The sequence below is a fragment of the Phyllobates terribilis genome, unplaced genomic scaffold (assembly GCF_046119375.1).
Source record: "Phyllobates terribilis strain yellow unplaced genomic scaffold, ASM4611937v1 Scaffold_7__3_contigs__length_470593459, whole genome shotgun sequence".
NCBI classification, from domain to species: Eukaryota; Metazoa; Chordata; class Amphibia; order Anura; family Dendrobatidae; genus Phyllobates; species Phyllobates terribilis.
In genome coordinates, this window is record NW_027362767.1 from 402,536,067 (window position 1) to 402,561,017 (window position 24,951).

Here is a 24,951-nt window from a genome sequence, read left to right on the forward strand (position 1 = left end):
ATATGTGGCCAATGTATTCCTGTACAGTCTGAGGTAGATATGTGAATGCTTCATCTAATCGGCATAAAATGAAGTGTGAACAGAGCCTGAGAATGTAGCAAGAGTAAAACAAAACAAATATTTGCAGGACCCCGGTGCAGCGGCCACGTCTGGACCAGATTTCCGTGAACCTCCTCTTACCTGCTGCCTCTTCTGATGCTGTGCACAATATTCGGAAGAGGTGGGAGAAGGTTCGCTGGACTACTGACGTGACCACTGAACCCAACAAATCTTTTTGCTCAGCTCCAAGGGTAACATATGGTTTTGCTGAAGACCCCTCCTTACCTGTAATACTCCATAGTGGCCACATAAATCTCCCATTAGGGTGAAGGTGATCAAGCAGTCCCAAATGTTAACGTATGATATGTAACTGCTGCAGATAGCTGACCTGGTGCTCACGTTTTGTATTTATTATGCATTTGGTGTGGTGGCACGCTTGCTCTGCGATGTTACTCCCATCGCCCATGTCCATGTTGGTATAGTAATCCCTCTATTTGGGATGCTTGTTGGGTGCAGTACTGTTCATTTCCGACCCCCGTGAAGAATTGCGCTCCAGCAGGAGTCTCGTCCCAGCGACTAAGGAAGATGCAACTTTTAGAGTGGTGACCCACATCGGCTCTGCCAGCTTGTTCTGTGACACCGAAAACCTGTTGGCAAAGTTGTTCAGAATGAGATCTTCTCTAGGAAAACCATTAATTACCAATCCCCCTTACATCCAATACAGTCTACCCCAAAGTTCAGACAAACGTGTTCTCACGGGCAAAATATTAGGAAGTGAATAACGTGAGTGACCCTGCTGGTTTATTGCAATCTGTAGTTGCAGATCCGTTAGCTGTTATTAGGCTATGTCCACACAGTTTTTTGAGGACTATTTTTGGAGCAGAAACTCTCAAAAACTTGGAGGTTGTGCTCCAATAACTATGCAAAAGACTGCACATACAGTGGCATGTAAAAGTTTAGGCACCCCAAACTTGACTGCAAAAGACCTTTCAGAAAGATTGTGGTACATTGTTTTACCATTCGGAGACACCTGCACAAATATGGCCTTCATGGAAGAGTCATCAGAAGAAAACCTCTCCTGCATCATCACCAAAACATTCAGCAGTGCAAAAGAACATCTAAACAAGCCTGATGCATTTTGGAAACAAGTCATGAGGTTAAAATAGAACTCTATGGCCACAATGATCAAAGGTATGTGTTTAGAAAAAAGGGCACAGAACTTCAGAAAAAGAACATCTCACCAACCATTAAGCATGGGGGAGGATCAATCATGCGTTGGGGTTGTGTTGCAGCCAATGGCAAGGTGAACATTTTATGGGTAGAGGGAAGAATGGATTCAATCAAATTTCAAGAAATTCTTGAAGCAAACATAGCACCATCTGTACAAAAGCTGAAGTTGAAACGAGGATGGATTCTACAAATGGATAATGATCCTAAACACAGGTCAAAATCCACAATAGACGACCTCAAAAGGAGCAAACTGAAGGTTTTACAATGGCCCTCACAGTCCCCTGATCTTAACATCATTGGAAATCTGTGGCTAGACTTCAAAATAGCAGTGCATGGAAGACGACCCAGGAATCTCACAGAACTGGAAGAATTCTGCAAGGAAGAAAATCCCTCAAAGAAGAATTGCAAGTCTCTTCTGGCTATAAAACGCGTTTACAAGCTGTGATACTGTCAAAAGGGGGCGCTACTAGTACTAACCATGCAGGGTGCCCAAACTTTTGTATCGGCCCATTTTCCTTTTTGTAATTTTTAAAATGTAAAACATGAATATATATATATTTTTTTTGCCTAAAATAAAAAGGAAATGTGTCATCTTTAACTTTAGGCCTTTTAGAGATCATTACATCTCCAACTTTCCAACTTGCTTAATTGTTCGCAATAACAGTAATTTTCACAAGGGGTGCCCAAACTTCTACATGACACTGTACCCTAAATATGGTAGTTGGAGCAGCTGGTCTGCTGTGTGCAGTACAGATAAGCGATTTGATTTGCAGCAACCCGGTGAGTATTCTGCAGCCACGAGCCCTGTGAACCACCTCCTACCTGTTGGCGTGCTTCGCTCCTCTTCTGATTAGCCGGTCTGGCGTGATGCCATTATAGTGCGACTTGTACGTGCAACCAATGTTGTGCCAGGCTGGCTAATCAAAAGAGGAGAAATCAGCAGGTAGGAGGGTGGTTCGCAGGTCTCCAATCTAGAGACCTAAGAATACTGACTGGTATTAACACCAACAAAGGTTCTTTACAAAATCGTCCTACGGAAGAAAAATAAATGGATGTGTAGATATCTGAAATCTATATACTGTAGAGGAGGGTTCAAGAAAAATAAGTACAGCCCTCTGTACTTCCGTTGAAGCTGTTGAGTTTGTCATGAACTCCAGGGCTAGTCTAGACTTACGCTATGAAACTTGGATTGGATGTGTGAAAAATAGCTTTAGTAATATACTCTAATTACAATAGCTGACTTGAATTTAGCACCAGGTTTATTCAGCCACTGAAAGGCATCCCCCTACTGTCAACACATGACTAATGATGTAGATGACTTGGGCTGTTTGTCAGGCTTAGTTCATTAGCTAAGCCAGCCCCCTTCTCCATTTCTTATGAAGAGAAAGAGGCTTTGCTAATAACCTGAGCCTCCTTCAAGCTTCAGATGCCAAAAGAGAAAGGGTGGGAACATACTTTCTGTGTTCATGAAGTGGAATGGTGCTGAAATCAGGACATCAGGTCAGATCTAATTTTTTTTTTCAAGCCAATAGGATAAAAAACTTTTTGTGCAGCTGAACCCTGCTTTCAGATACTCCTAATATACCAAATACTCACCAGCGGACTACATTAGGTGGAAGCTTCCCCGGACGATGTCTGCATATGCATTTCATGGTGCAATGGTTGTCAACATAAAAATCTTTCCACCTTCCAGATGGTTGACATTCTGGAGCCTCGTTGGGACCAGTCTTCTCTACGCCTACGTTACTATCTCGGACCTGTAGACCGGTGGTTGGATCACTGGCTGATTTGTTCTCCACAACCACAAGAGACTGATCTGGAATCTGGTCTTTGGATTCTGGACATTCTCTAGCTTCCTGGGGGACAGGAGTGCATGAGTTGCCCAAGTCAGAGGCATCGATATGTTCTTCGGCAGAGGTTACTAGAACATCAGACATGGGCATGAGTTGGGGTGTATTGGGCTTAATCACAGGTGGTTCTTCCGGTGCTGGAGATTTAATTATTTGGTCACTGTTTTCAAGACTAACATCTGATATAGTATAGTCTTCTGGAGGCTTCACCGGCAGTGTAGACTCTGGGGTTTGTGGACTTGCTTCTTGTGGTTGGGAAGATACAACAGGCTTACTCTTGACTGGTTCTTTAGGTATACATGTAAGAGAGTTATGGCAGACCAGCTTACACTTGCTACGTCTTTCAATCGGGTATGACTGATAGACTTTGTCTTTATCAGGGTTGGCGTGTTCCTGAGCCTTCCCAGTTGAAATGTTTTTGGAAACTGTCCATGTTGACCCAAAATTTAGTGTGTTATTGGGTGTAAAGGCTTGATGTTTTGCCATGTTCCATGAGCCTTTAAACTGGGAATGACCCTTTGTATTGTCCCAGGGAGAAGTCCATTGAAACCCGAGCTGTGGCTTGTTCACTTTAAAAGGTGGTGTCGATGGCTCTGTTGGCTTCCAACATTTTGTGATTTTTTTACTGCTTTCTGTCCCACAATATTTGGAGTTTACCTGATAACTGATTTGGCTTACATTACTCAAGGACGCTGCTTTTCTTGTGGCCTTGTGGGTTGTGTTCTGACGTCCAACAAGTTCCTCATTTTTATTGCATATTCCCCATGGTTGGGCGGTTTTAGGACTTCGTTTGAGGACATCTGCATAGGAGAAACTCAAAGTTGACTTAATTTGTGCTTCTTCGTCAACTTTAGTTTGGACAGTGCAAAGCGACGGTTGGAGTATGCTCATTGAACCATCTTCAGTTGGACTCGTCTTTGTATTACAGTGAGTATCTGCTGCTTCTTGTGTAATTTTTTCAGCATCTCTATCTTGAAGGGCAAAAGCGTTGATAGAGGTTTCTGTCCCAGAATGTCCTGTGATGTTTTTTAATGTTCTCTGGGAAGATAATGGATGAGCTTTATTGGTTTGTTCAGTGGTTTGGGTGGCATCTAATGGATTGAGAACATCGTTGGGTTGTTGAGTAACGTTGGGCAATGATTCCAAGGCTGGAGAACTACTACAATCCAAGGACCTGCCTTGGTTGGTGGCATTTGTATCTGCAGCCTTTAGTGTTTGGTTTTCTGTTGGGGTCTTCCATTTAGTTCCCATTTCTTCCAGTTCTTCTTGATGGGTTATCTGATGTCCATCAGAACATATTATTGGCAGTTCTGCTAAATGTGTGTCTACAGAAATCATTCCTGGAGAGTAGAGAGGACTTTCATTTGGAAATGTGCCAAAAGAAAACCCCAACGTTTGTGGCCTTACACCCGTAGCATCCGTCATTACTAGATGACCTGCCATACTATTTCCGCTATCCGTTTTATGTTCTCTGCCTTCATCTGCCACTTCTGTGCTGGGAATTGCATACTTGAAAGGTTTTTCTACTTTTTCTTTGTTCAAGGTTGGAGGTTTTGACCATTGTTTTTCTGGTGGTTTTTGCTTAACTAGCGGCTCTGCGCTAACATTCAGATTTATGTTCATCGGGAATGACCACGGAGGACGCAAAATGGGTTCCATGTCGATATCTTCTGCCGTCGGTCCCCAGAATCCCCGGTTTTCCTTTGCCGTTGTAATCATCAAGCTCGTAAAGTAGGAATCATGGATGAGAGAAGACGCATCAAGTTGGGGTCCTTCATCAGTTCTTTCACGGTTTCTATTACCCAAATCTTCCTTTGCTATCTCGTAGGATTCCGATCTTTCCACACCCTGTACATTACCCATTTCCTTAACTCTCATTCACCCTGGCAGAATAACAATCAGATGAGAATCTGTCAAATAGGAACAAACATATATGAGAACAAATATTAGTAAGTATGTATCAAAATTGGAATTGGAGTATTGAAGTCAGTCTCAAGCCAAAAACTGAAAGCTCAGACGTGGCTGGAGATTGGCCTTCTAACCCCCTTAATTTCTTCCTTTTTTTCCTACCAAGAAGTCCCACAGTATGAGATCACAGGGTACATTGAGATTACATATTAAGCGGGGGCCAAGCTTCAATACTAGACACAACCAGAGGAGAGCAATGGCGCTGTTTTTGAAGGAAAGCAGGCAGGTTTTACCCATCACAACCCATTAAAAGGCTTATTTCCATCTTGGACATTTATACCATATCCACAGAATTTGGCATAATAGTTTCATAACTCCCATAGAAGGGAATGTATGCATGGCCATCAATCCGTTCACAGCAGCCTCATCATCAGCCAAGATGGAGATCGGGAGGCCCCGAAGCAGTGTGTGAAGTCGGTGTAAGGAGACTTATAGGACATGTAATGGTCCTCTGAGAATTAATATATGAAGCCTGCTCAGAGTAAAAGAAGACTGGATGTCTAGCAGAAGTAGCAATCCTAAAAGTCCATATGGATCCTTTAAAGAGCCTTGCCACATGACTAAGGATGAGAAGTCTATCCACTCCTTTTATAGACTAGTGCTTCAGGGTATTTGCCCCTCATCAGTGCAAAGCTGGAGAGCCTGCACTGACCACTCAGGAAAGTGAATGGTGACGTTAAATGTTTGGTGCAGAAATTTCTGCATCTCTTGGCAGGAAAGACGCAACACGTTTTTGTCGCATTTTTACTGCGTTTTTGGTGCAGATTTTTCCACATTAATTAGTAAGGGTGAAATCTGCAGCAAAAACGCTGAAAGAATTGACATGCAGTGGATTTATATCTGCACAAAATCTGCAAGTCAGAAATAAGTAATGTGTGCATGAGACTTTGGGATTCTCATTCACTTTCCACTTTCCTGGCATCAAGAAATATTTCAGGTTTTGTAAGAAATCTGCACTGAAAAAAGGCAACGTGTGAACCCAGCCTAAGACGTCATTTAACCATTGGGAAACCAAATGCCACTTAACTTCCTTGATCTATGTGTGTATGTGTATGTATGTATATACATATACCATTGATGAAAGTGTGTGTGTGTGTGTGTATATATATGTGTGTGTATATATATGTGTGTGTGTGTATATATATATATATATATATATATATATATATATATATATATATATATATATATATATATATATATATATATGTGTCTCTAATGATCTACTGACATCTAAATCCAATGGTCACTGCTCCCTGCTGATTCTCCTGGCTCTCTCTGCAGCATTTGACACTGTGGATCACCAGCTCCTCCTCACTATGCTCCGCACTATTGGCCTCAAGGACACTGTTCTCTCCTGGTTCTCCTACCTCTCTGACCGCTGCTTCTCTGTGTCTTACTATCGGGGCTCCGCAGGGCTCAGTCCTAGGTCTCCTCCTCTTCTCTCTATACACTGCCCCTATTGGACAAACAATTAGCAGATTTGGTTTCCAGTATCATCTCTATGCTGACGACACTCAATTATACACTTCTTCCCCTGACATCACCCCTACCCTAATACAAAATACCAAGGATTGTCTGTCTGCTGTCTCTAACATCATGTCCTCCCTATATCTTGAACTGAATCTCTCCAAAAACTGAACTTCTTGTGTTTCTCTCCTCCACAAACCTAACCCTACCTAACATCGAAATTACCTTGGAGTGTTCAACCATAACTCCCAAGCAGCACGCCCGCTGCCTTGGGGTCATATTCGACACTAACCTCTCCTTTACTCCCTATATCCGATCACTCACTCGCTCTTGTCACCTGCATCTTAAAAACATCTCCAGAATCTGACCTTTTCTCACCTTGAAACTGCTAAAACTCTTACTGTCGCTCTTATTCACTCTCGTCTGGACTACTGCAACTCTCTTCTGATCAGTCTCCCTCTTACCAAACTTTCTCCTCTCGAATCCGTCCCGAATGCGGCAGCCAGGGTCGTATTTCTGTCCAGCCACTTCACCGGTGCCTCCAGCTTGTGCCAGTCATTACACTGGTTGACCATTCGCTACAGGGTCCAATATAAACTCATTGCTCTCACCCACAAAGCTCTCCACAGTTCTGCACCACCTTATATCTCCTCTCTCATCTCTGTGTATCGCCCTACACGTGCCCTCCATTCCACAAATGACCTAAGACTAACATCCCCCATAATCCGAACCTCGCACCTCCGTCTCCAAGACTTCTCTCGTGCTGCGCCAGTTCTCTGGAATGCTCTACCCCAGACGATCCGACTGATGCCTAGCCCCCACGTTTTCAAGCGCGCCTTAAAAACCCATCTCGTTAAACAAGTCTACCACCTCAAATACCCAGGAAACTAACTTTCCCCTGTTCCCTCCTCCTAAATATTATTCAGAATCTGCTCCCTACTATTCATCTGTCTCCACACCCTCCATGCACAAGATAACTGCACTCAATACTTGATTATTGTACTTAAGCCTACTGGCTGATGACCGGATCATACAGCTTTATATGAAAATCCCTATTTATTATAATTGCCAGACCTGAAATAACAAGCACTTTTCCCCTATTGAGTCCCCCCATTTCCTTGTAGATTGTAAGCTTGTGAGCAGCCGGACCCTCACTCCTAATGTAACTGTTTAAACTGTCCAAACTTGTATTGAATTTATTGTCTGTACATGTCCCCGCTTAATTGGAAAGTGCTGTGGAATATGTGGGCGCTATATAAATAATTATTATTATATATGTGTATATATATATATACACTGTATAGAGCACACCATGGTCCCTATCCATACATTTCTTTGTACTGCAAGCAACTTTGCCTTAACAAAGTTATTTAGATAAAGGACTGGCACAAATCAATCAATTTGGAGACGTAAAGGGAATCTGTTGGAAACTTCTCCTCCCCAAAAACCATTTATATGAATGTGTTGCCCTTTAAAACATGAGTAAGATGATTCAGTTTTGACCCGAAAACGATGCTCCAGCTGCATAAAATAACTTTTTCAAATTGTGAATATGTATCCGAAAGTTCATTGCGGCGTGACGATGCACTTACAGCTCCTTAGCGTCCCTGCTGTGTATTGGAATAATATCAAATTTAGGGCAGCACCTCACCATAATTAAATTGATATGTAGGTAGTGTTTGCAAGTATGCCAACAGCATCCACCTTAGCAAAAAGTATCTTCGTTTTTATTAATACATATAATACAGGAAATTCTGACTAAATGTGTCTGAAAGTGCATTGGGGCGTGACGATGCACTTACAGCTCCTCTGCCTCCCTGACATATATCGGAGGCAACAACCTGTCAATCACCCAGAGGTGAGTGGTGCTAGACAGGGAATACAGCTTGAGGCTGAGGAGCTGCAAGTGCATCGTCACGCCTCAGCACACTTCCAGACACATATAAAAAGAACTTTAAAGTACAATTTCTTGCTGTTGGAGGGCTACAAAGACAATAAATGGTTTGGGGGTGTAGAAGCTTTTGACAGGTTCCCTTTAAAATATGTTCTATGTCCTAAACGATACAGTCTTGTGGTTCAGAGTTCGCTTATTCTGGCTGGATTCATCAGTGTTCATTCTTGCTAGAATGAGCTGATAAATGCAAAGATTGGGATCCCCATAAGTTCAGCTGATATTAATGGGACACCCAGAAATCCTGAGTGGGAAGGAGCTGTAGGTGTATAGACAAAATTTAGGGGCTCAACGCTACACCAATCTGGACGTCCTTTCATTCTCAAGATTGCTTGGGGACCCAATAGTTGGCCGAATAAAATATCATTACTATATAAGATGGGGATAACTCTTTAAATATTGGTTCGGTAGAGACAAATAATCACAGTAGAGAGTCAGGCCACTAGACCTCCCAAAAGTTGTCAGAATGGGGGTCCTTTGTCAATCTCTCCCCAGCCATTTGTGAACCCAGCAAGGCTCCATTTGTCTCCTTTGATTTTGTGGTTGGAGAACATGGAGCACAGATCCCCCATTCTGAAGTCACAGCTGTCAGGACACACATGGATCTAACAATGATCACCTCTCCAGTAGAAAGGCAATACTGAGTATAAATTCTACGGTGGGCGAGGGCATAAATATACCAACCAATCAGCTTCCAGTGCTCAATTTTTCACTGCCCCCTTTTTGGAAACAAAAGTTGCAACCTAATTGATTTCTATTATTTTTGCACCAGTTTTGGTGAAACTTCTCTATGTATCAAGCAGGACGGTGGAATCGGTAAGCCAAACCTCCGACTCCTCAATTTCCCTGACTTCTGACTGCACAGCCCTGCCTCACTACTGAGCATGTACATAAAGTGCAGCACAGATTTATCTCAACTAAAAGCCGAGATCCTCAGATCAGGAACAGAACAGACATTTACAGGACATTTCATAACTTTCTTAAGAAAAAATGTACTGCACATCCTACATTAAACCTACTGTACCAATTTATTATATATTTTAAGAGTCGGAGTTCATTTTATACCAACTATCGACTCCACAGCCCTGGTGTCAAGTCCAAAAAATGAATCAATTTCCATAAAGTTCGTTGCAAATTTTTAATTGAACCCGCCTACCCTCCATCATAATGTAATCCTGTAGTGACCAGTTATCACCTCTGGAGGGCAGTGTTTCCATTCTACCCTATGCACCCCGGAAGAAGCAGAAGACACCAGAACTGCAGAAGTCTCAACATTGCAACAATGTTTCTGCCTGCAATTCTCCTTATATCACAATATTATAGAAGGTTACATTATCTTCCCTGGTGTGTAATAATCCAGAAATCTGCACCAGTCCTGCTGCAGCCTCATTATATATATATATGTAATCATAAAGAAACAGGTGCATGTCTGTGTGTGCCCAGCACTAGGACCATGAAGCTTCCTTCCATTCTGAGCCCCCCCTTCTTCTTCTGCCTTCTGCACCCCCCATTCCCTGTAGCACCCCACTGCCTCCCGGGCCCCTGCTCTCCATCCCCGGCCCTGGGAGCAGCCAGGCCCCGCAGATCATCAGCACAGCTCAGCCTCCAGGTGCAGCACAACACAGACACAGCCCAGGAGGCAGAGAGGAGGGGGGAGGAGGAGGGAGGGATGGGGGTGATATGAGATGTTGTTACCTGGAAGATGGCTGCTCCTCCAACAGCCACATCATGATGCCCAGGGAAAAATGGAGAGAAAAAAGCAGGGGAGATGAACAATAAACCCTTGTGCCAGGAATTTGCATTTCTCCACCATACACATTACACTGGCAAGACAGGAGCCCAGGATCATACAGGAGACATCCATCCCTGGATCCCCCATCAGCTATGGACAGAGAGTGAGTGCTGCCTTTTTCTATCATTGCACCCTATGCCTTGACAACCCCAGGTGCCCCCCAATATATATATATATCTGTTTATACCAATCCCCTCATCCCCTGGCACCATGACTCCCCTGTCATTCTGCATGGCTGCTATAAAATCTGGCAGATTCCTCTTTATTCTGCATCATTTCCTGCAATAGCTGAGGCTTGTGTGCCTGTGTGTGTGCACTGGGAGCAGCATGGGGGGGGGGGGGGCAATGCCATCTTCTTGTGTTATTTTATGAGCCATTCAAGGTGGGGAAGAGGAAGGGGCAGATTTTTGTGAATCAACCCTATTTGCATCTGGATTCATTCATAAAAAAGGGCTGTGATCAGTTTGAGGAACCATGATAGCTGCTTCCCCTCCCTCCCCACCGTCCTCCTCCTCCCCTTCACCTCCTCCTCCTCCTTGGTGTATGTGAGTGTGTAAGTGTGTGTGTGTCTCTGCAGATGTGATGCCCAGGCCAGGGCCAGCACACAGCTCTCCAGCTCATCAGCAGGGTATTAGGGACCCTTGTCACACTCTCACCTGCGAGCACAAAGAACCTCTGGTCATGTGACCAGCCATTCACAAAAATTCTCCTCCATTCAGAGATGCTTCATGTTTCCATGCACAGTGGGGGGGGGGGGGGGGTTCTGCTGTGCTGCCCCTAGATGATGCCAAGGGCTCCCATCTTGCAAATAATGGACACCCCCTTCCCCTCCCCCCTCAAATAAAGAGAATGATCTGATTTTATTGCATGGCAGGAAGGATCATTTCAGGCTGATACAATGTATCCTCTCTATTTATTTAACCCTATCATTGCTTAAAAACAAGCAAGACACAGGTATTGCAGCAGCGCTTGTCTTCTGCTCACCATTGCTGTGGCAAGGTGCGGGCAGCATCCTTCTTTTTTTCTTGCTAATGCCTAGTGTGTCCTGTATGGTTTGTGTCTAATTATATATCATGGTGTCTTATTGCATTGTTAGATGTATGCTGGATAATATCATATATCCTCCCCCTAAGAGCCTGGTTACAATATCAACGGTGATTCATGCAGGAAGTTACATTTTACAGATGATTTATTTATAATCCTGGTGGAATATAGCGTTAGTCGTGTATTATATATATATATATATATATATATATATACACACAGACATACATATATAGATACACGCACAGACACATATATATATACACACACACAGACATACATATATATATATATACACACACACACACAGACATACATATATATACATATATACATGCATACACACATAAATATATATATATACGCACAGACACACACACATATATATATATATATATATATATATACAGTCATACATATATAGATACATGCACAGACATATATATATACACACACATATAAATATATACATACACACATATAAATATATATATACGCACAGACACATGTATATACATACACATATATAACTATATATACACAGACGTACATATATATATATATACATACACACTTATAAATATATATATACACAGACATCTGACATACATATATATATACATACATAGACACATATAAATATATATATACATATACACACAGACATACATAAATATATATATACATATACACACAGACATACATAAATATATATATACATATATATATATGTATGCACAGACATATATATATATACATATACACACTCACAGACATCTATACATACTGTATATCTATTTGTATGTTTTTTATATATATATTTATCATATTTTTGGTAATTTTATAATAATATATATAAATATTTTTTTCTTGCAGAAGATACAATAGTCGTAGCATTAGTGATGGTTCAGACAAAGGAAAAAAAAAAACAAAGCAATAGGGGCGTCTAAATGATTTAATCCAGCCCAATGATACTTGCAATGAAGGCAAGCAGAGGAGTCAACAATCTGTCGCTCCAAAATATTATTTATGGAATGTTTTGCTCCATTTTTTATTTAGAATGACATTGGAGGCAATGATGTTAGCACTGCTATCAGTTGCACGCCTTGTGCTGGATAAGCTGCAGTGAGACACTTGTACATCCTCGGCCGAGTAAAGTGTTAACGTTTATGGTGGCATCGTGAGAAATAGCTGTTGGCGAAATCAGCGGTCCACCAACATGGCCATCTTCAGGCCATGACTAGTTTCACTGTTTAGTTATTGGTCATTTGCACAAAAATGGGCACACTGTTGAGATGGTCAGTCAATGTTGCCCTTTTTTAGTTCACGTTTACGTCATGTCCAGCATAAGCGTTAGGTTCTGTTCACACTAACATATCTGACTTTCATAAAATGGATCCAAGTGGTTGCTGATGGAACCCATTTACATATTATGGAATCCATTTGAGTTCTATCAAGACGATCATAATTTGGAAAGTGGTGAATGATGTAGGAACTCTTGTAGCCGAAGTGTGAACATAGACTTCTATGTAACGGTCATACAGTTCTGAGAGGTAACATCTCTCCTTGCGGAGACTGACATGCCTGACATGTCAGTGTAAAGAGACTTATAAGGCATGTATGCTCCTCTGGGAAATTAAATATGCAAATTGCCTCTTTGGAGAGGAAGAGGACTTGAACTTTGGAAGGAGCAATCCTAAAAGTCAATATCGACCCTTTAACGAGCCTTGCCATATGATTTAGGATAAAAGCCAAACCCAGAGAACCATTGCATGGCCTACAAGTCTCCTTACACTGGCATGTTAGGCATGTTACTCTCCACAAGGAGGGATAAATCCCTTAGACCCCTCTCATACTGCCAAATCAGATCTGAAGAAGAATAAGAATATAGGTCACTCTGTAATGATGGCTGCTCGGATAGGACACTACTTCATGTATTCAATATAGAAAAAAAACTGGCACTCTCCAATGTGCAAAGAAAAAAATATAACTATATTGGAACAGCAATCCAGATTAATGTAACGTTTCTGTCCAACATTCAGACCTTCCTCAGACAGATTGCAGGTTAGTCATGCTAAATGAGGGATGAAGCACATCATCGGGGCTGTAATCCATTTTCTATTTTGCACCTTCTAATATCTAATCTGTAATCTGTTTGAGGAAGGTCTTATTGTTAGACCAAAATGTTACATTAATCTGGACTGCTGTTCCAATAAACATACATTTTCTTCTTTGCACATTGGAGAGTGCCGGATTTTTTCTATATTGCACTGAGGAGGGGCAAAACCCCGAAACAGGTGTCTTCAAATTGAGATTCTGGTTTGGGTTTTTATCCTAAATCATAAGGCTCGTTAGAGAGTCGATATTGAGTTTTAGGATTGCTACTTCCAATGGGTGGCGCTAGAGTTCTATTCTTCTTCCTCTCTGAAGAGGCAATATGCGTAGTCATACAGTTCACATCCTCTGTTACATATAGTGCCCCTATAAGGCTGTAATGTCCAGAGGTTGTGCATATTTTCTGTTATGAAATTTGTTGTGAATCCACAGCAAAAATATAATTAATCTGGAGCAAAATCTGAAAATCTTACCTAGTAAATGTTATATTCGCCACAGATTTCACTCAATGCATTGCAAAGGATAAAATTCACTGAAAATCCATTGCAATTCTGCACCAGAATCAGTGTGCTACTGATTTCATTGCTCCGATGTGGGTAGTAGCATACTGTAATTACATTTCCATCACATTTAAAGAAGTTTTCCAGGCTTGCGGTACGTCTCTGCAATCACTCTTTGTAACTGCAGATTTTTGCGAATCCTGACAGTGTGCATCATGCACACTGTCAGGATTCCCCTCAGTTGCTGGTTCGAGTGGACGGTCACGTGCTGACTAAATTGTCATCCTTTTCTTTCAATGTTCTACCCGTGATAATTTGTAAACCTGTAGAGTCACTGCAGAAATTTAGCTCAAGCCCAGAAAATCAATTAATATCTGGCTTAGTAGGAGAGATCCCTGCGATCAGTTGTGATTACTAGGCTACTAGGGCATTTGTAATGAATGCATTTCTAATACATCTATTTATATAAGAGGGTGCTGAAACGAGGTTGTCCATCTGTTAATATGTCCAGTTAGAATATATCTCTGATATATATACAGTCACATCTCAACTCTCCTGGAACACCCGAAATGCTCCCAAAAAAGGTGGAGACCTCACCGACTTCCAGTAGAGTTGGAAAGTCTACAGGATGCCACAGAAACTTCCTGCAAGATAGCGCCCTCTAGGGGGCAGGAACATGGTGTGGATAGGGTGTGGGGTGTGACTTGAGAAGGGGATGTGACTTTTGGAATTTTTGTACAAAAAAAATCTATTCTTCTGAAAAACAATTTAGAAAAGTTGGCAAGTATGGTTAAAGTCCAGGTGATCCCAAGGTAGGTATAGAAGCTTTCGCCTGGTTCTATCCATATACATTACAGGTATTTTTTGGCTTTTTGGTTATTTCTAATTAATAAAGTGCTTTCTGATTTCGGCTCCATGAGAAAATGATCTAATGTGCTTGACAACCGTTGTTAGAGGAAGGAAGGAATGGACATTTTGGATTACCATGGAAGATAAGCTTCTGCTAGATGTTGCTTATTCCATTCTGTCCATTGAAAAAAAAAAAGGAAAAATGGAATTCTCAGGGTAATGGTGGAATTGGGAGATATAGATGTCAGGAATAAGTTGTACCACCTTAAAGCAACGTTGGATTACTGGTCAACCAATAAAGCATTACCCGTTTTTGGACAAATGTCATCACTTGTTTTTTTTTTCTACTGGTTAGAACATATTTTTTCCTAATAACTTGACCCTAAGTTCTTATCTGAAGAAGGGGACTCACTTAGTCATTCCATAATAATCATGCGGCAGGTCGTCAAAACCCAAAGTCCATTGATGACTGATCCACCAAAGTAGTAAATGTTGATCCAGTGGCCTCTAGAGGTTGAGCAGAAGACAGCCCCATTTGGAGGTGACATTGACATCAATCACTTGTCACTAGGGTCATTTTTTTATAAGATAATTAAAACATTACCTATTAGATTTTATTTTACTGATAGCACGTCCTGTGTGTAAAATGATAAAAATATCGATTGTGACAAAATTTGGGAAGAAGATGCACATGTTCTATATAGATGGAGAGTGGGCGGCTTTTTTCCACCGGTGAGCCTGAGGAACCTTTGCTGATTTTCCAGTTCCTCTTGACGTATCTGAGTTAGCTTTGCCCCGGGGATAGTTAGTTTAGGTGTAACCCTCTCCACTAACGAGTCTACCCTTTCTCCAAGTCTGCGGCATAAGATTGTAAAGGGGAATTAGCTAAATGTGACATGGTGTGTTAGTCAGACATGCCATTAGTATCAAACTGGAGGAACCAATTTTCAGAATATCAAGATCCCAGTCCATGAATTTATTGGAAAGCTGAATGCAAATAAATGGCCCCTGTCTGCCAAATTCACTTGAGACATCAGTACCCTTACCCATAGACCTCCAAAATGTATATTAATTATAGTAGGGAGGGTCTACATATATGGGAAGACTCCTTGCGATGGAGAACAACCTACCAAACGATTCTTTTCCATTCTCCGCTCTCGACACAGGAGCAATTTCAGTAGTTGAGACATAAAAAGAGATGTTGCTAGGGATCTACTGCCTCACAGCTTATACAGGATTGTCAGACAATGCCTCCCTAACAACCAGTTTTTCTCAGGTTACTCAAGTCTTAAGCTCAAGATTGAACTGTGACTGACTTAAAGAAGAGATGGAAGCAGGAGACATTAAAAAAATTCTTTAAGGGGCTCTGTGAGTATGAACTTTCCCTAATCCCAATATCATATCGGTGGGGGTCCGACTTCTGGCATCGCCACTGATTAGCTTGTAGCACCGATGACAGCTAGATGTAAACTGTGATTGGAGCTGCGATGCATAGGTCCATTTAGTATGTAGCGGCCGCTGCCGGGTCCTGCAGAACTGCTCCTCTTCTCCTGAACAGCAAGTTAGACAACAGGTAGTGCTTAATGTTATGAATTTTTCTTTACATATACAGATAGAAAGACATAAAATGTTGTGTCTCCTGTCAATGACAACTGAACTTTTTGCATTTCTGTGGCTTTTGGCAACTAAAATCTAGGGTTAGCCCCCAAGTGCTCATCACTATTCTCCCCTATAGTGCCAGCTATAGTTGCCTCTATAATCCTAGCCAAATGAGCTTCAGTTTAAGCCACAGATGATCCCCTGAAACCCTGTCTTTTCTTACCTCTTGGTCTGGCTTTCCCTTTACATCTGACACATGTTGCCGCCTACACATGTATGTCAGACTATGCAACTGTTGGTGCAGGCGCCAACGTCAGTTACTCTAAAACTAGTGACCAGTAAGTCGCTAAGACTGTGCTCACATGGCATTTGGCACATGAGGTATACGTATGGTAAAAAGATATAATAATGCAGAAAGAGCAGCCATTTCACATCCAGTGGGTAATTATGAGTCTATGGACCTAGTGTGCACCTACAAGGGCAAAGGCTGGACATACACAGCGAACAAATTGTGTCCATGGCCTTGGGGTTATATATATTTATATGCAGTGGGGAAAATAAGTATTTGATACACTGCCGATTTTGCAAGTTTTCCCACCTACAAAGAATGGAGAGGTCTGTAATTTTTATTGTAGGTCACTTCACCTGTGAGAGACAGAATCTAAAAAAACACAGAAAATCACGTTGTATGATTTTTACATAATTAATTTGCATTTTTATTGCATGAAATGAGTATTTGATCACCTACCAACCAGCAAGACTTCTGGCTCTCACAGACTGTTAGTTTTTATTTAAGAAGCCCTCCTACTCTGCACTCATTACCTGTATTAATTGCACCTGTTTGAACTCATTACCTGTATAAAATACACCTGTCCACAAACTCAATCACACTCCAACCTCTCCACCATGACCAAGAGCTGTCTAAGGACACCAGGGACAAAATTGTAGACCTGAACAAGGCTGGGATGGGCTACAGGACAATAGGCAAGCACCTTGGCGAGAAGGCAACAACTGTTGGTACAATTATTAGAAAATGGAAGAAACACAAGATGACTGTCAATCTTCCTCCGTCTGGGGCTCCATGCAAGATGTTGCCTCGTGGGGTAAGGATGATTCTGAGAAAGGTCAGGAATCAGTCCAGAGCTACACTGGAGGACCTGGTCAATGACCTGAAGAGAGCTGGGACCACAGTCTCAAACATTACCGTTAGTAACACACTATGCCGTCATGGATTAAAATTCTGCAGGGCACGCAAGGTCCCCCTGCTCACGCCAGCACATGTCCAGGCCCATTTGAAGTTTGTCAATGACCATCTGGATGATCCAGAGGAGGCATGGGAGAAGGTCATGTGGTCAGATGAGACCAAAATAGAACTTTTTGGAATCAACTACACTCTCCGTGTTTGGAGGAAGAAGAAGGATGAGTACAACCATAAGAATACTGTCCCAACTGTGAAGCATGGTGGGGAAAACCTCATATTTTGGTGGTGCTTTTCTGCAAAGAGGACAGGATGACTGCACCGTATTGAAGGGAGGATGGGGTCATGCAACCCGAGATTTTGGCCAACAACCTCCTTCCCTCAGTAAGATCATTTAAGATGGGTCGTGGCTGGGTCTTCCAGCATGACAATGACCCGAAACACACAGCCAGGGCAACTAAGGAGTGGCTCCGTAAGAAGCATTTCAAGGTCCTGGAGTGGCCTAGCCAGTCTCCAGACCTGAACCCAATAGAAAATATTTGGAGGGAACTGAAATTCAATGTTGCCCAGCTACAGCCCCGAAACCTGAAAGATCTGGAGAAGATCTGTATGGAGGAGGGGGCCAAAATCCCTGTTGCAGTGTGTGCAAACCTGGTCAAGAACTACAGGAAACGTCTGACCTCTGTAATTGCAAACAAAGGTTTCTGGACCAAATTTTAAGTTCTGTTTTTCTATTGTATCAAATACTTATTTCATGCAATAAATTGCAAATTAATTATGTAAAAATCATACAATGTGATTTTCTGGTTTTTATTTTTAGATTCTGTCTCTCACAGGTGAAGTGTACCTGCGAAAAAAATTACAGACCTCTCCATTCTTTGTAGGTGGGAAAACTTGCAAAATCAACAGTGTATCAAATACTTATTTTCTCCACTGTGTATATATATATATATATATATATATATATATATATATATATACAGGACAAGCCATCAATGTCCTTATGGCTTTGTCTGGTTCTGCTGCTCAGCCCCCAATATGTGAAAGTGGCTGAATCGCAGTACCAGACTAAGCCATGTAGATGAGAGTGTCACTGTGTTTATATTTCAGCGAGCTCCACTGTCTCTAGTTTCTGATCATATGGATCCCACCTCCTCCGACTATACATTGATGGCCAATCCTAAGCATGGCCCATTAATGTTATATCCAAGAAATCCTCTTTAAGTGATTGGCAAGTTGTAGATTTCTATTGGTCATGTACACACTGAAGAATCATTTTATAAAAATAATTTACAGGAGTTTATGCCTGGAAAAGATAAGCAATGTGTTATCCCAGCCACTTTATGTTGTAAATATTTTTTGGGGGGTCACTGGCCAATGCTTGGATAAATTGGTTTGATGTGGACTGATCCTTTTTTTTCCCGGAGGAGATAATCTGAAGTTTCTGACAGCTCCTCAAGGGAGTAGCTATAGAGGGTGCGGAGGCAGCATTAACAGTGGTGGATAACTCCTTTAACATTGCAGTTATCTTCCCAAGTCTTCCAAGGTTGTGCTCGGAGTTTCTGCTGGTTCTCGTCTGTTCTTAAAGGGGTGGCCCAAAACTATTATTGATTTTCATCCTAAATGTCCCTATATTAATAACTATATAATAGTTTTATCTAATACGGTTTAATTAAAGAGCCCCTACCCTTCTCTTTCTAACTGCTTTATTTTTATTTTTTAGCTATTTCTGCTTTGGTGATGCTTTATTTGAGAATCCCCAGTGCATGCATCAGGGGACAGAGGCTGAGGTCACTGCCACAGCCTCCGTCCCTGCCCTTAATCGAAGCTTTATCAGTGATGTCTGTTTTAGGGGCTGGGCTTGTCCCTACTGTACTGAGCATGTGTCTGTTGTCAGTTCCGATGTACAGTACAGACCAAAAGTTGTGACACACCTTCTCATTTAAAGATTTTTCTGTATTTTCATGACTTTGAAAATTGTACATTCACACTGAAGGCATCAAAACTATGAATTAACACATGTGGAATTATATACTTAACAAAAAAGTGTGAAAGAACTGAAAATATGTCTTATATTCTAGGTTCTTCTAAGTAGCCACCTTTTGCTTTGATGACTGCTTTGCACACTCTTGGCATTCTCTTGATGAGTTTCAAGAGGTAGCCACCGGAAATGGTCTTCCAACAATCTTGAAGGAGTTCCCAGAGATGCTTAGCACTTGTTGGCCCTTTTGCCTTCACTCTGTGGTCCAGCTCACCCCAAACCATCTCGATTGGGTTCAGGTCTGGTGACTGTGGAGGCCAGGTCATCTGGCGTAGCACCCCATCACTCTCCTTCTTGGTCAAATAGCCCTTACACAGCCTGGAGGTGTGTTTGGGGTCATTGTCCTGTTGAAAAATAAATGATGGTCCAACTAAACGCAAACCGGATGGAATAGCATGCCGCTGCAAGATGCTGTGGTAGCCATGCTGGTTCAGTATGCCTTCAATTTTGAATAAATCCCCAACAGTGTCACCAGCAAAGCACCCCCACACCATCACACCTCCTCCTCCATGCTTCACGGTGGGAACCAGGCATGTAGAGTCCATCCGTTCACCTTTTCTGAGTCGCACAAAGACAAGGTGGTTGGAACCAAACATCTCAAATTTGGACTCATCAGACAAAAGCACAGATTTCCACTGGTCTAATGTCCATTCCTTGTGTTCTTTAGCCCAAGGAAGTCTCTTCTGCTTGTTGCCTGTCCTTAGCAGTGGTTTCCTAGCAGCTATTTTACCATGAAGGCCTGCTGCACAAAGTCTCCTCTTAACAGTTGTTGAAGAGATGTGTCTGCTGCTAGAACTCTGTGTGGCATTGACCTGGTCTCTAATCTGAGCTGCTGTTAACCTGCGATTTCTGAGGCTGGTGACTCGGATAAACTTATCCTCAGAAGCAGAGGTGATTCTTGGTCTTCCTTTCCTGGGGCTTTCCTCATGTGAGCCAGTTTCTTTGTAGCGCTTGATGGTTTTTGCAACTGCACTTGGGGACACTTTCAAAGTTTGCCCAATTTTTCGGACTGACTGACCTTCATTTCTTAAAGTAATGATGGCCACTCGTTTTTCTTTACTTAGCTGCTTTTTTCTTGCCATAATACAAATTCTAACAGTGTATTCAGTAGGACTATCAGCTGTGTATCCACCTGACATCTGCACAACACAACTGATGGTCCCAACACCATTTATAGGGCAAGAAATCCCACTTATTAAACCTGACAGGGCACATCTGTGAGGTGAAAACCATTTCCGGTGACTACCTCTTGAAGCTCATCAAGAGAATGCCAAGAGTGTGCAAAGCAGTCATCAAAGCAAAAGGTGGCTACTTTGAAGAACCTAGAATATAAGACATATTTTCAGTTGTTTCACACTTTTTTGTTAAGTATATAATTCCACATGCGTTAATTCATAGTTTTGATGCCTTCAGTGTGAATGTACAATTTTCAAAGTCATGAAAATACAGAAAAATCTTTAAATGAGAAGGTGTGTCCAAACTTTTGGTCTGTACTGTATACTCAGTACAAGTGCCCTTCTTATTGTTCAGTTGTCTTCTCAGCTCTAATTAGAAGTGACAAGCCGGCAACAGAGCACAGTGTCAGTGCACATTGTAAGGAGAGAAAGCGTCGAGCAGAGACTAGCCCTGACCCCGAAAGTGACATGTGTTTCGGGGCTGGCCTCTGCTAGTTGGGTTATTTTTGTACAATGTGCACTGACAGTGCGCTCTGTTGCCGACTCGTCACTTCTAATTAGAGCCGGCGAGGGAGTGCACTGTCACAGTGCACTAAGAAGAATATTACACAGTGACAAGATGCTACTGACAACCGACACATGCTCAGTACAGCAGAGACTAGCCCAACCCCTGAAACGAATGTCACTAATGATGCTTCATTTCAGAGTAGGGACAGAGGCTGTTGCAGTGACCACAGCCTCTGACCCCTGATGATTTTTTTTGAGTATCCCAGCATGCACTGGGGATTCTCAAATAAAGCGTCATCAAAACGAAAATAGCTAAAAAACATAAAGTAAAGCAGTTAGAGAGGGAACGGTAGGGACTTTTTTAATTTAACCATATTAGAAAAAAACTATTATATTATTAAAAAAAAAATAGAGAGACATGTTGCCACGAAATCACAGTTTAACATCTTGTTTGCAAAAGGCAATAGGAGTCCTTTTATCCTCTTAGGGAACGATTAAAGAGGTTGTCCACTACTTTTTAATTGATGACCTATCCCTAGGATAGGTCATTAATGCCTGATCGACTGGGGTCCATCACTCGGCACCCCCGCTGATCAGCTGTTATCGGTGTCGGCGGTGGCCGCCTGCTGGAAGTACTTACTTGCTGAGCTGCTCCATCTACTCTGTAGTGGCCGGGGCTTGGTACTACACATCCGTCTTCTATTCAAGTCCATAGGAGGGGGATGTGCAGTACCCTGCGGCGGCCACTATCAGACGGCGGCCACTATCAGAAGACGGCCAGCTCCGCAAGTGAGGATAGGTCATCCATGTAAAAGTAGTGGCCAACCTCTTTAAGGTTGAGTGATAGTTGAATCATCTTGCAATTTTACTACAGCTAAATGTTGACATGGAGCCAGAGACCAATGGTTTATTTGTGAAAAAAAAAAAAAAAAAAGGATAAGAATTGTCTGTGTGGAAACTCATGGGCGCTTTTGTAGGTTGTGCTTCTTTTTCACAATAGTTGATGTCACAGCTCACCCCCTCCCCCTCCCTTCACAATGATGACCTTTTCACATGCTCATTAGATGCGTCAATATAAAGGATAGGATCTGTTCATTTCTGCTAATGCACCTTTTTATTTCCTGAAACAACAGGAAGTTCGAGTGTAAAAAAAGCCCCAGTGGCCAATGTGAATATTGCAAGATTTCTATATTTTTTTTAAGGGTATGTGGGCACAATCAGGATATGAAGCAGAAATTTCCTGAGAGGTTCTTCATCTCCTTGGCAGGAAAAACGCTGGGCGTTTTTGATGCTGTTTTTGATGCTTTTTTGTACATCAATGAATACTTTTTGGAGCTAAATAGTTATTTGGTGGGACATTGCTTAAACCCTTGGATTACTGTCAGAACTGGGGTGAGTATATTGGTTAATTTAAAAGGATTAAATAATGGGTCTGTTGTATTTCAAATAAAGTGTTTGCTCTGTGTCTGTGTGTTTATTTAACTCTTTGCTTTACTTTAATTAATTTTGTTCATGAAAAGTTCTGATTGACACCTTGTCATCACCAAACAAAAGAGCTAGGTGTCAGCTAATCCCATTCACCCAATCTTCATTAGCATTTTTATTCATGTAATTTATGCGGCTGCTGTGAGCTGGTATTTTTAGCCTGGGAAGGTGCCATTTGCAAACATGGTCCCTGGCCATTCAATAACATCTCACAGCTGGTTCGTTAGCCGCCACGTCACCCCGATCAGCACTCAGCAGCGCTTTGGACGCAGCGTATTTTTGCTGCATCCAAAACGCGATGTTCTAGTGCCGCACTTTTGTTGTCGGTACATGTGAATCCCCCGCATATAATGACACTTCAATCGGTCAAAATCTGCAGCGGAGACTAGCGTGTCCATTACAGAAATTAACATGCTGCAGGTGAGTTTGGGTACGTCGCTACGATCAGATGCCGCTGCAGGTTTGACGCTGCATGTTTATACGGCATCAAACCCGCAGCGTCCATATGTTACAGTATAGTGTATGGGATCTCTAGAAATCCCATGTCCATCATGCGTGTATCAGAGGCTGCGGATCACCTGTGGACACTGACATGCCGCACGTCTTTCAGGACTGCAGCGTGTCAAATTCTCTTGTGGAGTCGCTAGTCTCCGCTACAGAAATTTGACCACTAGTATGTATTGAATGCGGTAAATACGCATGGTTCAGTGAACACGTGGATTTACCTGCGTTCAATAGAATTGAACGTTTTGGACGCAGCAAAAAATATGCGTCCAAAGTGGTGCTACGTCCAGATCATGGGCACAGAGTCTAAAAAAAAAAAAAAAAAAAATGGTGTGCGCTCCCGCGTCATTTTTATAACCAGCAGAGGGAAAGCCGACCGCTGGGGGCTGATATTAGTAGCCGGGGAAGAGGCCATTAGCCAACAATGTTCCCTGGCTATTAATATCAGCCCACAGCTGTTTGTTTAGCCTTTACTGGGTAGATTACAGGGGGACTCCAGAAAAAAATTGACGTGGAGTCCCCCTATAAAATCTAACCAGAAAAGGCTAAACAGACAGCTGCGGGCTGATATTAATAGCCAGGGAAGGGGCCATGTATACTAGCCCCCTCTGCGGCTATTAATATCACTCCTCAGCAGTCCCAGAAATGGCGCATCCATAACGTGTATAAGACTCCCCCATTACTAACTGCGCAGTAAAATGATCACCGCTTTTCAGTAAAAGACACGGCCAGAATAAAGTATTTTAATTAAATAAAAAACACACGGTTCTACAATTTTTTTATTACCCTCTCAGTCCCCGAATCCCTGGATCTCCTTAAAAAAAAGTAAAAAAACAAACAACCATATCCCTCACATGTCCGCCGTCAATGACGTAGTCCACAATTACGCCGAATGTCCCACAGCGATCTGGGTCACTTCTACAGCAGTGACATCAGAAATCATTGATGTCACTGTTGTAAAAGACAGCATTGTATACTGAAAGGGGTGTAAAATCACCCCTGTCAGTATACATGCTGCAGGAGGTCACTGGGGTTGATCAGCTGAAGATCAGCTGACCACCCTGGGAACATTCTTGCGAATGTTCCCAGGGTTAGGTCACGTGGGAATTAGCTGATAGGTCACGTGACCATCAGCTGATCAGTGACGTCAGTGCAGGTCCTGGCAGCTCGGTACACTGTGGGGAGCGAGCCCGCTCCCTGCAGTATACTGCTGGCCGCCGGGGAGAGAGCATCGCCGGAGACCAGGAGGACACGGGGGGCTGCCGGACATTTGAGTATAAAGGTTTATTTTTCTTTTTTTTTTCCTTTTTTTTTTTTTTTGACCGCGGGCACGCGGGCTGGGCAGAGCAGACTACTGCTCCTCCCATCCACGCCTTTCTCGCTGTTATCAGCAAGAGCGGCAGTCGAATGAGAGGAGATGTAGTCCTCCTCACCCAACCGGGATACCACCCGCAGCGCGTTTCCGGCGCGATTTTGCACCCATTGACTTTCATTGAAACGCAGCATATCCACAGGTATAGATATTATAGCTGCGGGTTTACTGCGATTCAATGGAAGTCAATGGGTGCAAATTTGCTGCAGAAACGCCAAAACAATGGTCATGCTGTGGTTTTTACCGCAATGCGAATCCGGAG

At 42.4% G+C, this 24,951-nt stretch overlaps 2 protein-coding genes across 2 annotated transcripts in view; one reads left to right on the forward strand and one right to left on the reverse strand.

Moving 5' to 3' along the window:
* Positions 1-345: 345 nt before the first annotated feature.
* GGN (gametogenetin) lies at positions 346-10,536 on the reverse strand. The gene is made up of 3 exons (XM_073641632.1): positions 10,204-10,536; positions 2,866-5,029; positions 346-686 (listed from the first exon to the last, which is right to left on the reverse strand). The coding sequence occupies exons 2-3, from the start codon at positions 4,995-4,997 to the stop codon at positions 530-532; spliced, it is 2,289 nt and encodes a 762-aa protein (XP_073497733.1). The 5' UTR covers positions 4,998-5,029; positions 10,204-10,536; the 3' UTR covers positions 346-529.
* The window catches only part of SPRED3 (sprouty related EVH1 domain containing 3), a 71,090-nt gene continuing 56,136 nt past the window's right edge, over positions 9,998-24,951 (forward strand). Inside the window, exon 1 of the mRNA XM_073641633.1 lies at positions 9,998-10,403. Coding sequence (XP_073497734.1) covers positions 10,393-10,403 — 11 coding nt within the window. The 5' untranslated portion in view covers positions 9,998-10,392. The remainder of the gene's footprint in view (positions 10,404-24,951) is intronic.